This window comes from Geospiza fortis, unplaced genomic scaffold (assembly GCF_000277835.1).
Source record: "Geospiza fortis unplaced genomic scaffold, GeoFor_1.0 scaffold78, whole genome shotgun sequence".
In the NCBI taxonomy this organism is placed as follows: Eukaryota; Metazoa; Chordata; class Aves; order Passeriformes; family Thraupidae; genus Geospiza; species Geospiza fortis.
Window position 1 is genome coordinate 1,024,542 of NW_005054339.1, and position 15,568 is coordinate 1,040,109.

A 15,568-nucleotide genomic window follows, 5' to 3' on the forward strand; every position below is an offset into this window, starting at 1 on the left:
AAACCCCACCTTATATTAGCAGAAAGGACAAAATTAACACCTGACTGTGCATCCATATAATCTCATGGAATCACAGCAGGAACAGATAAAGATTACAGGCTGCCTCCTATGCCAGTGCTTCCTAAACATCACACTCACATCAATTCAGAAACTCATTCTGATATGGAATAAATAGAAAAAAAATAAGACCAGGGAGTTTTGATGCTTTCAGTTTAAGGGACCCTGTCATAGGGAACATGACCCACAAAGATGGGCAGTCAGATAGGCTGGCACTGGGAGGCTGTCAATTTTGTTTCATGTAAAGGGTGGAGAGGAAGAAAAAGAAAGAAGCAAAGACATCTAAAATAATTATTAATTTGTCCTCAGTGAAAAAAGGACAGTAACTGTAGTATTGGAGACTAGGGAGAGAAGAGGGAAAGTTAGAGTCAAAGTAGTTATGACAAGACCGATCACACTGGATCACTGGATTTACATCTGAACTTGCAAGCTGCTCACAACAAAAGCAGAATGTGTTGGTAGAGACATCTTTCAAAGGTGTATTAATCAGTCAGCTTTAATGAGGACAATTGCTATGGAGCACAATGAAAATTTATTTTCTGGTAAAGGTTCCTCATTCTTCCAGCACACAGGATGGCTGGAGCAGCTGCACATTTCCTTATCAGTTCCATAAAGGGAACAAGAGATTTCCTGTGCAAGCCAAAATTGTGCTGCTGAGAAATCACCCAAGTGCCACCTGAGCCAACACATTCTCCTCCTCCCTCCATCCCTCCACAGGCAGTGCCTGGTGAGGGGCTGCTGCTGGTCCCTACCATTCCATGACAATGAGCAGGCATCTCTTGCCATTGTGGATGTTCTCATACACATCCAGGACATGGACAATGTGAGGGCACCCCGAGGCTCTCCAGTGATACTCGACCTCCTGACGCGCCTTGGGGTTGTCGTACAGGAGCTGTGGAGAAAGAGCAGAGAGCAAAGTCAGCCAGGCATCATCACCCTGCTGCAACTGGCACCAACCTCAGAGATGAGCTCCACATGAGAAAACCTTCTCCAGCCACGGGATGAGAATGCATCATGACATTTTCACCTTCTCTGGGCTGTCCAGCTTGTTAGACTGAGGGATACAGAAACAATTGGTCCCTTAGAGCTGGAAGGGCCTTGAATGACAGTGAGGAGGTGTAGCCATGATATTTTCTGAAAAATTCTTTCCTTAGGATTTTTTCTCCCGAGAAGCTGAGAGGCCTCAGGAACAAAATGTAAACAATGATTATCTGCTGCTGTGGAATTCAACAGGTGCATCTGTGATTGGTCTCATGTGGTTGTTTCTAATTAATGGCCAATCACAGTCCAGCTGTCCGGACTGTCTCAGTCAGTCACAAGCCTTTGTTATCATTCTTTTTCTATTCTCAGCTAGCCTTCTGATGAAATCCTTTCTTCTATTCTTTTAGTATAGTTTTAATATAATATATATCATAAAATATTAAATCAGCCTTCTGAAACATGGAGTCAACATTCTCATCTCTTCCCTCATCCTAAGACCCCTGTGAACACTGTCACAAGGAGGGATTTTGAACCTGAGATGGAGACAGGTCTATCTTACCCACTTCTAGATGGAAAGCAGCAAATTTTTCTTATGTGTTTGCAAAACTTTTAAACAGAATCCCCCTGCTAAGGACAATAACTCTCCCACCTTCCCCCAGCTGCTGGGAGAAGAGACTTCCAGGTGGGTGCAGTGCAAATCCTGGGTGCAGTGTAAATTAAGTGAGATTTGAAACAATGAAGACTTTTACAGTGACTCTGAATGTGCTCCTTAAATATTACACACACTTCCGACCCCACCAAGGTAAGAAAAGGACCTTTGGCTATCTCAATGCTTGAACTTTTTCATGTCACATGCAAGGCTGGTTTATTTTAAAGGCACTGATCTCTAGAAGTGCAGCAAGAGCTCATCCCTCCTGATCCTGCAACCTCTGCACAAGAAGTGTGTCCCCTGCTGTCTGAATCACTGCTCTCTACCCAACACCACAAGTGAGCTTTGTGCAGTAGGGGCACATTGCTGAATCGTGCCTGCTCCTCTCTGCCTCAGCTCTCCAGACAGCACTAACACTTTGTGACAGACCCTCCCTGTACTGCACATTTGTACAGCTCCTGCACAATGCAGCTGTGATCTGAGTTGGAGAGGGTATGCCCTATGGTAATAATCATGGTGATGATGGAGCAGCAACAAAACTGATGCTATATAAAGCATTGTTAAATGTAGTGAAACAGAATAAAAAACAAGCAAAGAACAACCACCTCTGATATATTTATGTTAGAAAAGGCTCACAACAACTGTTTTCAGATAGGCAAATAAAAAGTATCATTGATGACTATTAGGCCTTAGCCTGAAGCTCTTTTACTCACATTTGCTATTAGGTTCCAGTGAAAACACAAGTGCATGATAATTGCTGAAAACAAGAATTGACATGTAACCTGTCATTAGGGACCTATGACTCAGAGTAGGAAACTGCTCCCATCCAATAGCCAAGTTAAACACAAATGGTGTCACAGGCACCTTCAATACAGGCCAACACGTTTTTGAAAGGTCACAGGAAGGAAGATGCAAATTCTGTTTTCTTTATTGACTTCAATACAGACAATTTACATCACTGGGAAAGAAAATCTTACACTTCTTTGCTGCTTCAGCATCCCTTTCAGCAGAGCAGACAAAGGAACATGGCAGGAAAGGTCTGTAGCCCTTCATACAATGCTGGGGAAGTGCTTGGGAATGACTGGAAGGAGGGTAAATGCTTGTCTTCCAGGCCAGGAACAGGGTGACAAGTGCTCCTCTGCTGAGGGCACATTTTTGGTTTTCTGTGAAGCACAGGAAGGCTGCAGGAGGGGACAAGTGGGCTCAGGAGGGCAGCTGGCCCTGCAGCCGAGTGTGCAGCTCCACTGAGCCCACCCTGGCCCCAGAGCTCCTGCACAGCTCCAGATTTCCAGCAGAGCAGGGGCTGCAGGAACTCTCTGGCCAACAGCACTGCCCTGGCAGCCAAGCTCCTTCTGCAGGGCTGTCATTGTGCACCCAGAGCACGCCCTTGGGGATCACTGTCTGCCCCTTCCTTCCTGCTCCAGCCTGGCTCTGGCCTCATTTCCAACAGAAATAACTTCCTCAAGAGAGAGATGGCTCCAATTTGGACAAAGAGCTTGCTAGTGAGTCCAAGTGTGCTTGCTTTGCTTCTTTCAGCCATCAGCCCATTCAGCAGCCTTTCCTTCACAGCCACTGGGCTCTAGCTCACTAGGACTGTCCATCAGAATTTTCCCCTCTGCCCTTCTGAGTTTGGGCTGTTGCCTAGAGGTCTCTGCAAAAGTTCATTAAATTACATGTGCCACAATAAAGGCCAAACACCCTCAGGACTAACCAGGCCTTACAGTGTTCATTGTTTGGATATGACTGGATTAATGCCACTTCTGAGCAGGATGCTTCCAAAAGCTTCTCCTCTATCCTGTGCTACTGATCAGACATTCCCATTCTCTATACTAATGTAACTGCACTATCATCTGTGTCTACTGTGCTTGCACAGGGCACAGAGATGCTATTTTTCAGGTTTGTACCAAGTGCTTATGAAAACTGCTTCAAAGAATTCAATTCTCCCTCTCTGAAAAGCTTTTACAAGCATTTGGATGCACACAAGGATGCTGCAGTTTCTTTTCTCCACACTTCAAGTAAGTTTTGTACACTTTTTCGTGCCAAGATTGAATGCACTCATGTCAAGATGACACCTGGAGGAGCAGAGAAAGGGAAATTCAAAAATAAAGAGCACATACACATACCAAGTAACATCTGATATACCAACCAACTGTTAACCTTTGGATTTCTCCTTCTGAACTTCAAAAATAAATTAAATCTTCTCTTTATGTCTAAAACTGGAAGGCAGAACTGTATCTTTTAAGACATTTTAGAGACACAGACACTTGTAAAATGAAAGCTGTGTAGGGTTGAAAGCACCAATTTCTGCAAAATTTAGGTGATGATTTAGAAACACAGTCTAAAATTTTAGACTTGTGATTAAATATCACAAACTTGCAAAGAACCCAAATGGATATTTTGCCATCTTCCTTAGCCCAAAGAGCAACTATACTTCTATTGCTGCAATAGCTTTGATAAGACTTCAGCCAGGTTCCCCGACATTGTACAAAAGTGCAGAGGCAGTTGTGAACAAACCCAGAACTGCAGATCAGTTTTCCAGTGCTGCTGGTTTGAGGGAAGAGCAGCTTTGCCCACAGGAGCCCCCAGTCACTGCCCTAAAGCTCCCTCAGGGTTCAGCTGAGTCACAGCATGTCACCATAGGCTGTGGGCAGGACCATGAACAGCCCAATTTCAAAAGCACACAAACCCCAAGAGAAATGCTCCAGCTCCCAGTTTCTCATGAGCCCAGATGACACAAAGCACAGCAGCATTTGCACAACTCCATGAGTGTGTGGTCAGACAAGACAGTTTGCATCAGGAGCTGCTCAGTACAAAATTGGAGTTTTGCTGGAGCTCAGCATCACCAAAGCACTGCCTAAAAGCAGCAGATGAAACAGGGAGGTCACCAAAAGTGGGGTGATGGATGGAAGGTAGGGAAGTACAGGATGCGATCCACACAACTGTCCTCAATATCTGAAAAAGCTGAAGAGGAAAGAGAGCAGCACAGTGGGAGTGCTCAGGCTGTTCCTGAGGAACAAGAGGGCAGATGCCAGCACACACTCCAGGATGTGCTGCCAGTTCAGGGCTGGGACAGTGCAGGGAGGCCTGAACTCTTATTCTGGGGCATTGGCCTTGCTGGGGTTGGGGAGCACCTGCCAAACAAATTCTAAACTGCAGGATTTTTTGATAGAAAAAAAGGAAAAGGAAGAAAACGAAAAAGAAAACGAAAAAGAAAACGAAAAAGAAAACGAAAAAGAAAACGAAAAAGAAAACGAAAAAGAAAACGAAAAAGAAAACGAAAAAGAAAGAGTGACACAGTATCTTCTATTAGCTTTTCCATTGATTCAGTGTGGTGTACACAAGGAAGGACAGCAGGAGTCCTCATACCTTAATGGTCTGATCTATACAGGAAATAACCTCAGGGCTCCAGGGAGTGCCAAATGATCTTCTGGACTCTGAAACTGTAACAACTGAGAGGGAAGACATCCATGGGCATGGGTAGGGAACAGGCTGAGGACAGGAAACAACCACTTCTCAGTGACTTTCTCTTTAATATGCACTACCAGATTACACAAATTCCTGTCAGACCTGCTATCTGCTCCCTACATAGGAGATTAAGACCTCCACTATGCTTTTTTATTTACTTTAAACTTCAGCAGTTCTTCCTAGTTCCAAACAGGCTCTGTGCTTGGATTAGAAGTGTTACAGGCTCTGTTCTCATCTACTCCATGTGCTACAACAAAGCAGCATCTGACACTGCAACCATGTCTTCCTTATATGCACCAATTTCAGAATCTGAACTCCTCTTCACAAGACTATCAGTTTTATAATCTCTCTGCTATCTTCCTCACAGGAAGGCTTCCCATTATTAAAACAGAAATGGAACCTGAAGAAATTTTCAGTCCTAAGGCTCCTCAGCATGCAATACTGACATATAGGCACTTATATCTAGCTTATTTAAGTCTCTAGCTGGGAAATAAAAGGTCTAAGGGTCTAAATGTAGGGGCTTTTTGCCTGCTTTCCTCTTTGTGTGTGGCTGTTACAAAAATGCTGAGTCCTACAAATAAGCCTTGGGAACTGAATTCACACTGATGCACAGAACCTGACACCATTTGCAGCAGAGCAGTTCTTCCAGTCATTTTTTATTCAAGAGGGGTAGATGGCAAAAAAAGGCTTGGATAATGTTTCTTTTATCCCCTCCTTCCCCTGTGCTACTAAAAGAAAAGGGGGGAAAAAAAGAAAAAAGGAAAGAAAAAAGAGCTATCAGTATGGCCTTGGATGTTTTGTCTTTCATTACATCCTGATTATTTCCAATATATCTTCTAATTCAACGTCAATAATCTTTATCTGTTTCTAGGTCTCTTCAGAAGGGATAAAGCCATCCTTTGTGTTAGAGCACTCAAGGAATTGAAATGGTCAAGGTTTCCTTCCTCACACATCAGCAGTGCCCGTCAGTGGAGCTGCAGCACGAGCCATGAGTGTGCCTGCAATGGCAGCGAGTGGGAATCCACTCCTGCAAACCTCCAAGAAAGAACCCATTCTGCTCTTTAAAATGAAAGCAACACAATACACTTCTGCTGGAATTATTTAGCACTGAAGCATCAGTCTAAGGGCTAAAACCAGGGCAGGCACAGGTAGAGGGTCACCTGTAAACCTTTCACTTTTCTGCTGTTATTCCAAATCCTGCTTGGGATGTTGGAAATTAAACCTGCTTGGAGGCTTCATTGAAACAAAACTGTCATCCCAATTCCTGCAGAGCTGGCCAAGGCAGCATTCCCTGGCCTCTCCATGGGGCTCAGACAGACAGCCAGTCCCAAAGGTGGGCTTCTCCAAGCTAACAATAGGAACAACAGTGAGTAGCACAATTTTCCATCACTCCTGCCTGCGGTATCGAATTCTTTCCCTCACCTACTGAGTGTCAGGGTTGTACTGCCTGCACTGAAGGGCCTTTCTCTATCCACCTCTTCCCTCCACTCTTCCAGTCTCTACTCAGCTACTCCTGGAAATGGCAGAAGCTGCAGCAGATCTTTGAGGCCTTGCCAGCCCAAGCCAAAGTGCAAAGGACTCGGGGAGGATTCTCTGCACGTGGAGTCAGCCACGCTGAAATCAGCTCCCTGCTGACACACCCCACCTCAAATTCCTTACACACATGTTGTAAGGGGAAAACAGGAGAAAGGAGTGGGATGGACAAAGAGAAAAAGAACAGTTTAACAGAGAGATTTTTCTTTTTCTTCTAAGAGTTTGAGCACTGGATGTACAGCAAGTCTGCTGAAGAACTTTGCTCACTCTTGTTTCTCCATCCCCAGAGAGCACACACCACATAAATATTATTTTGCTCCAAGCCTCTCTCCTGCAGTGAATCAACCAGGTCTCTCAAAAATAACTTTGGTGTGGTTTCTGAATTTTATTTATTGTAGCAGTACTCGAGTCACCACCAGGCCTTCGCTATGACTCTACAACCTGAGGTAAATAAATGAGACATAGCACTATTAATGCTCTAATTACACATGCAACTAGCCATTCACTCTGCAAAGGTCAGCTGTCTTTGCTCATAAACGTTAGTAGAGATACAGGGAATGAAGCTGAAATGGCAAGGCTGGGGGCCAGGATACATTTCAAAGGTATCCCCTTGCACATGTGAGGCTGACATAAAAGGAAGCACAAAAATGAGCCAAAATGCCCACAAAGAAAAGTGACTTTCCTGATACTCTGATAATCTTACATGAATGTATTTCAACTGCAGTGCCAAACACATGCAATGGTACATTCAACACCATGGGGTATATAGAGATTTAAATAAAAAGCATGCTATGTATTTTGCTAGAACCATAATATTACTTTGTATTTTAATACTGTGCTTGTTCTGTGTGGATGGAAAAATATTCCTACTGGCACTGTAAGATTCCAGCTTTTCTCAGTTGTGACAGGCTACAAACCAGCTGCATGTGGCTTCTGTTGTATTCAAAACACTGCAAACGGATTTTAGAAGAAAAATAAATCACCAACAGCTACTAACATGCTGCTACCAGACAGGAACATCCTCCAACCCTTGCTTGTACAAGAATGCCTAAAAATCAGCTCTTCTCTCTACCTTCTCCTGATGACAATTTCTACAACAAAATGCTGTTTAGCCAGCACTGACAACTGCATTCAACACCTGCAGTCAATATTCAGCAGCTGGGGAGACCTGCTGTAAAGCCCTTTCCAAAACCCAGACATGCTAATCTGTGATCAAAATAAAATAATCTCTAGCTCTGCCACTATTTTCACTCTTCCTAAATTTCCAAATTGAGGAAAAGGAAATCTAAAATCCCAGCTGAAAATTATGACATTTCTTACCTTGTAATTTTACTCAAGTGTCTGATAGGAGGTTTGCCTTTGAAAAGGGAAAGGAAAAAAGAGGAAAAAAAAGAAAAACACAAACCCACCCCTCAACACAAACTTCACTCCTGCCAGCCATGAGTTCATAAATTCTGATAACAAGGAGTCAGCTGACTTGGCTTCAGTAATTTATACAGCTCAATCCTTGGCTGAGCAAAATGAATGAACCTTGCTTGTGAAACTTTGCAGTGTAAGAAAACTGCAGCAGTACAAAACACTGTGGCACTTCCTCACATCTTCAGCCAATCAAACTTTCCCTCTGCTGTGACTTTAGCTCTTCATAGAACACTAAAGTAAATTCAAGACTACAGTTTTGATCTTCCAGATGTCTAAGATCTTTATGCCTTGAATGAAAGCAAATAAAGGATCATTTAAAACTTTGAGATGTACCCTATAGCAAACAGTTTTGACACCTGCCAAAGTGAAATCTCCCACAAAGGGGACACATCCTGCCTGTCCAGGACTCACAGTTGTCTTGGGGCCAGTCTGAGACTGAGATACAGACTTCCACAAGAACTACGGCCATCACAAAAAACTCTATTTTCTGAAGTGCCAGTTGTATTTCCTTACCTTTGATGCTCTTCTGTGCAATGACTGATGCAGCAATACCTCCAGAATACACCAGCACTTTTTGTGGCCATGAAATGGGCTGGAACGTGCCTGACCCTCTGTCTCACATGCTTGTACATGCTGCACTGACAGTCACAGTTCTTCAGCTCCATTTAAACCATCCCTAATGCCCCCTGCTTCCAATAATGCCATTTCTGGTATATTTTGCTATATTTTTGTCTTAAACCTGTTATTCTTTAATAAAATCAAAACTCCTTTACAGCATACCTAACTAGTGGTGACATTCTACACACGTTTTCCACAGAAAGAAGGGGAAAGAGCAAATATAGATTTTACTCTGAGGGCTCTAATTTCGGTTCTAACTGCCATGAAAATCACCTGTACTGCCTGTGTGAGACAGCAGGGCCATGATACCAACATTGGTAAGCCATGGCACAGCTTTGCTGGAGCAGGATGTGGCAGAAGGCACTGAGAAGATCTAAATCTGATGTTCTCTTTCCTAGCCTTTGTTCTAATCAGCAGTATGAAAATTAACACAGATGTGATAATACTAAACAAGGTAGAAGCAGAAATGAGGAACATGTTTAATCTCATTAACCACAGATAACAGTAGCTCTGAGAGAAACCTGAGCAGTCCCCCAGCCTTTCTCTGTATTTTTTGCATGTGTGACTACAGTCATGAAGAAAAATCACTAAAGAACTCCCAGGAAGGCCTTGACAGAGGATCTTTGGGTTGCCTGCTGGATCCCTGCTGTGGCCATTTGCCATGGGTCTGTCTTTCCACCCTTCTCTGAACACCAGCCCCATTTTGGGACAGCTGACACCTTAAAGAGCTTTCCCCTACACCTGCAGCCCTGCTCTCCTCCACGGCCCCATCATTTGGCAGAGAAATTCAGAACAAGATAGTCCTGTCATACCACTGCCCACACGCCTAAACTCCCTTTTAGCTGACTTCCCATCCCCTTCCACATGAATTTCAGGCTGCCATCCATGCATGCAAAGCTTGGCAATGTGCCACCCCAGGCCAGCTCTTTCTCAGACAGAGCTGTTCTTCCTCGACATCTCCTTCCTCTACACCCACATTTGTGCATTCTGTCGCATGGCCAAGCAGTGTCTCTCTCCTACTGCATCATCTGTCTCCAGTACTCCTAAATCATCCAAAGGACCCAGAAATAAACAAAAAACTCTCAAATCTTTCTTCTCCCATTCCATGGGGCTAATCTACTTTGTTTAAGGGAAGACCTGCTAAGTCCCTGACATCAGTGGCACTGACAGCAGCCCCACATCTCTGGCAGCAGAGACACTGAGATTTGACCCAGTTATGGGAATCTCACTGGAGTGACTCTGGCCAGCACAACATCAAACACTCAATCCTAAAAGCTGTCACCTGTGGCAACTTAACTCCTCTGCAAAAATAAAACAAAGCCCTAAAGCCTTCAGCAAGGACATCTGTAAGATTTCTTTCGTGCTTCAAATCACTGCTGTGTGTTTTCACACTCGTGTCTGTGCAAGCTCTGCCGTTGGCATTTTCAAGCAAAGATCTGAATCTGTTTTTAAGGCACAACTCAGTCCATGGCTCTGTGGATGGAAGCTTAATGGTCCTCCAGGCAGAAAGATCCCTGGAACTGCTTATTGTGTACAGCCACGACATGACAGAGAATAGTGTGCCTGTGAACAGAAACAAAATTCTGCGGCATTCAGCAGAGCTAGAAATGCAAAGGAAGCCATTAAGAGAAAAAGTAGATTGTTCTCCCAAGAGTTCTTGTCCTTATTTTGTCTGAATATATGTTCTAAAGCTAAGTAAACCATTACACAGGAAAGGCAAGGAAAGAAAAGAAAAATACTCTGGGGGGAGGGGGAATTCAACAGATGGAATCAACACAGGCAAGTGACACTGCAGTAAAACTGTAATTTATGTTACAATTCTCACTGATGGCTTTTGCTGGGTCCACTGGCTCAGCCACCCCTGGTTACAGCTCTGCTTTGTCACAATGGCAGCAGAACCCAGCACGACTTTCCTTTCAAGCCCCACAGCACACTCCTGGAGCAGCTAATGCCTTACAGAACTCATTACTTGATGAAGTACTCTTTAATATCCACAATGCTGGAAAACACTTCTTGGAACGCAGCTGGGATCTGCCAGTTCATTCAAAGCCATACACTCCTTCACACTTCCCTTCAGAAACCTTAAACACCCTGCCAGCCAGCATTAACTAAGATCCCCCCACCAGGTAAATGCCCCATCCTACTAATCCACAGCTTCCTGAGCTCCCCTTCTCCATCCAATCCTGGCATCTGCCCAGCCCAGCCAGGCTCCCACCCTGCCTGGCTGAGAACCCAAGCCCTGGAGACTCTCCTGCAATAGCTGAGAACTCCTGTTCCTGGTGAGGCACAGCTCCAGCTACACCAGGCAAGCAGACTTTATTTCCCCAGTCATCCCGAGGGAAGAGGATATCTTTCCATTTTGCTGCCCACTTTATTTCAGTTTTTAGCCACTTTGCCTACTCTAAAGATTTTCCCTGTACCAGGATATGCTATGGAGTGAGAGGTGTGAGCAGAGGGCTCCTACCCAACATCCATGTTCCATTTCTTTGACAGAGGTTAGAGAGGAATGGTCCACATTCCCTGCAGCCAGCTGACAGGAAGCAATCAGACACCACAAAGGTAGAGCAGAGCAGGAGCAGCTTAAATGGAAGGGTGTTATTTTGCCAAAATCAGGAGCATTTCCTTCCCATTCCTGAATAATTTCCTCTCTCCTCCTGCCTTGTGTTGGCTGCCTCATGACTGTACATGAAAAAGGAAGAGGAGGAGGATCTCAGGAATATTTGGAAGTCTGATGTTTTGATGTCTCGTCTAAAGCAGCACCATGCTGAGAGGACTGCACAGGGGTCAGAAAAATGGGATGTAGCAAAAGCACTGATGAAAAACAAGAATCATTCCAGGAATTAGATCCTTTTCATCTTTCCAAGCTGAAGCATATCCATCTCCCTTTCTTAAGGCACTGTCCTCCCCCTCCTCTGCCTGCAGCAGTAGCTGCCTGTGGTACACTGCAATGTTGGCTCACTTCCACAAGTCAGCATGTCTGAGAGAGTCTGGGTTGAGGCAGGGGGAGGAGGGAGTGACAAAGCTGGGGCAACAGAAAAGAGCCTCAGGAGCCACCTGCCTGCTCCCAGCTAACATCAATACTCTGGAAACAGCTGCCCCATGGAAGTGTTCCTGACTCCTGAGGTGATGCTTTCACAGAGGCAATGTGTGTTCATCCAGCTTCATTCTCCTGGACGTGACCCACCAGGGGAACAGGAAAACATCCCTGCACTGAAGCCATGCTAACAGGGAAACAGATTGTCCAAGCATGCAGCTGCTGCTCCCTCCACTGAGCTGCTCCAACACTTCACAGCAGGCAGTGGCAAAGGAAGAAGGCACTCAGCCATGATGCTCTTCCCTCTGCTTGGGAAGACAGATCCCCAGGTGGAGACTGCAGGGGTAAGGGGAATTTGCAGATTTTGAACATCATGCCGCACCCCAGAAGATCTGGATAACACCTGCTTAATATGCAGGATTTTGTCCAAGGCCTGTCAGGTGGTGGTAATTTCAACTTCCATGGGCTAATCCTTCTCCCATTACCAAAAATGCTTTATGTTTATTTATAAATGGCCATATAACACTTTCCCAAGCAGGGGCTGCTTTGAAAACCTTTAGAAACTATCTTGATCCATCTTCACCATTTCACAACCAAGGGAGGGGTCATTTGTTTGTAAATTTAGACAGATGTTTGACCCTCCTGCCCCCATTAGTCTCTAATGGGAGTGACAAGGGCTGCTCACACCCAGCAGGAGGCCACCCCCAAAGAGCATCCCAGTGTCCCTGCCACCACAGGCTTCTCCACAGCCAGTGCTCTGCTCGGGCTGAGGGAGGAGAACCCCTGAAGGTCTAAGGAGAGAACATCAGGACAGTGATACATTGTTCTCATCACACAGCTCTGCAGGGCGAGCTCAACCAGGTCATCAAACCCGATCCCTTTCAAAACACTTCTTAATACTAAATTATGATATCAACTATTGCAGGAGCTGGAGACATTTTTCAAACCTTCCTGCATTAAAACTCACAACTCCTGAAGTCTCAGTTTCTTCTTAGAAGTGACTATTCCAAACTAAGAGGCTGTGATATTTTGAACATAGGGGGGGTACTCTGCCAGAATTCATAATTATCACTATCTGTATTTCCAACTGCAAGATTAGAACTATTTTAGTCAAAACTAGAAGTTTCCACATGAAAATATGCACCACATTGGTAGAAAAGCATTCATAGGTCCTGGACAGAACCACCACGGAAAACCATCAAGGGACCCTGGATTTCCAGATCAGATAATGCACAAATGCCTATTAAGTCTGGCTGCAGAAATCTCCTTCCAGACCCTTGCTCTGCCTGAATTAGATGAGGGTCTTCCACTTCACTACCTGAGTCCTTCCATCTCTTCCAGAGAACTCTTTGCATGCCTACAGCATGCAGTGCCTCCCAGTTTTCACACCTGAAACACAAGCTGGCAAAATAGGGACATAGCCCTGAATTCCTCAGAGCCCAGCTGAGGGGGAACCAATGTCTATTTTGGGAAGGGTATGGCTATTCTCACTTCTTGTGAAGAGTTTTTAAAGTTCCTGGGTGTTTCTTAGTGCAGGGGATACAAATTGTTGTATTTGATAAAGTTTTCATGCAATCACAGTACCATTTTCTGCTCAGTTTTAAGGGGGGTACTTCCAAAACCAATTGTCACACAACAAAAGAAAAGGTGAGCCTTAGCAAGAACACCTCCTCAGGGATACATGGATTCATTACAGGGGGAGGGGGATTCAGAAGAGAGCCTGTAGAAGGAAGACACCCCTAAGGCAAGCTTCACCAGCGTGGCAGAGGCAGAGAGCTGTACCCAGGACTCTCAGGGGATGCCAGGCCAGAGCTGCATTTACTTTCTAAATTATACACTGCCACAGCAAGAACTACTGGGAAAACACTCCTGCTATTTCCCAAAGGACTCTTACAGAAATCTCTGCTTCACTCACATATCCCAGGGAACCTTCTGTGAAAAGACCACAAGAACTTGGGATTTGGATTGTGAAAGTGAAGCCTCTTCATAACTCTGTAACATGCTTACCCAGGCAATTTCTAATAAAGGGTGATTCAGCCTCTGAATCAGAAAGAAAAATTATCTTGCCCGTTGAGAAAGATGGAATAAGGTTTGGCTGCAGGAACAGGACTGAAGTCTGGATGCTTAACTCAAATGACTAAGTGCTTATTTTTCACAACCCAAATTCTGGCTACCCCAGAATAGCACCAAAAAATAATGTTATAAAAAATAAAGTTGCATATTCAAATTAAGCAATTATTTAGAGGACCTAAAAATGAAACAGAAACCAATTCTAGAATGTGAATCAAGTGAAGTGAGCCACAGAGCCTACCATGCTCCTTTAGACATGTCTGGAAACTTGAAATTTTACATTTACCACAACCCTACCTCTTGCTCTGCCCAAAAGAGGTCTGGCTGCAACTTTTAAAGCTGCACTGTGCCCTTGTCTTTGGAAGCTTGTAAATAAATTCTCCCCACCTTTGAGCTCTGTTCAACTCTGCAGGCCATGGCCTTGAATTCCTGGCTGTTTTGCAATGTGTGCAATAACTTTGCTCTCCTGGATACAACCACACAGTTGTCTTACATACCTTGCAAGAGGTACACAGCCAAACAGATATCTGGCAGAAGAAAAAGCTAGAAATATATTTAAATCTCAGTGCTCTCAGGCTCTTGAAAGGTGAAATTTAAAGGTTGCATTCTGCAGAGATACCATCAAATGTAAATATTACAGATTTATAAATAGTCTATAGTGTTGCACATTCATGCAATATTTCTCAGCGCAGATTTCATCTAGGTCACATATGATAACATTATCTCCTTTCACTATGCAAACCTTCCAAAACACATTTGTTCTTGCCTGTCCTAAAATCCAGGGCACACAGTCAACAGTCACATTCCTCACCTTATCTCTCCCATCTCCACGCTCTTTGCCTGTAATGCTGTCACCACAGATTTTCTTATTATCAATAATCTCTTGTGTTCAGTGGGGATTTATTATTTATTGTGCCTTTAGCTCAGACATCTTGTTTCCAAGTCTTTATTATTTGGGTAAAGTTAGTGCACAATTCACAGTGGTATCTACCACTTCAAGACATGGAAGAGAGCAGGCATCACATCCCCAATCCCACATCTCCCTCCCTCTGTTCCCTGGAGCCTTCCCTCTCTCCTGCAATATCACAAAAAGGACCCTTGCATTGCTCAGGGCACACAGACCTGCCAGTTCCAGAACCCCAGAAATGATTAAATTTTTCAGATACATTGATATTCTTTTACACAGTTGAGTGGCTAATGCCAGGCCAATAAAAACTGGAATGGAAACCCAGCCTGTACAGTGTATTTTCACCAGAGCCATTTGCAGTGTGTCTTGTGACCACTGCACACACAGAAGCACCTGTAGAAAAAGCTTTGGCAATTCAAAACCCTGAAGTTCTGATCCAGTTCAGGCAAATGAGGTAACTTTTGTAAAGAGAAGTGAAGAAGTAAAAAACTGAGTCATCATCTTTGCATGTTCCTGACTAAAATAAATCAGTTAGCAGTAAAGCAGATGAGGCCCAGCTTGCAGCTTTCACTGGAAAGGCTTCAGAGGAACAAAGGAAGAGCAGTGAGGCTTTATTGGAAGGGACTGATGGCAGCATCAACAATAACCTGAGCACCACTGAACTCCTGAGCAGTGTTCCTTGAATGCTGTGCTGTGATACTCTCTCCATGTGCCACTTACCCCGAGATTCCTGCAGCTCATGGCCTGGAACTGCCTGGAAGATTTCATAATGGATTTTCTGACACAATAATGTATTTACATGCAGGCAACCCATGGACTGCTCTGGCTTGGTCAA

The 15,568-nt window shown here is 44.3% G+C and overlaps 1 protein-coding gene across 1 annotated transcript in view; it reads right to left on the reverse strand.

Moving 5' to 3' along the window:
* Window positions 1–15,568, reverse strand: part of MAPKAPK3 (MAPK activated protein kinase 3) — a 46,727-nt gene that overhangs the window by 12,821 nt on the left and 18,338 nt on the right. Inside the window, exon 3 of the mRNA XM_031058229.1 lies at window positions 810–949. Coding sequence (XP_030914089.1) covers window positions 810–949 — 140 coding nt within the window. The remainder of the gene's footprint in view (window positions 1–809; window positions 950–15,568) is intronic.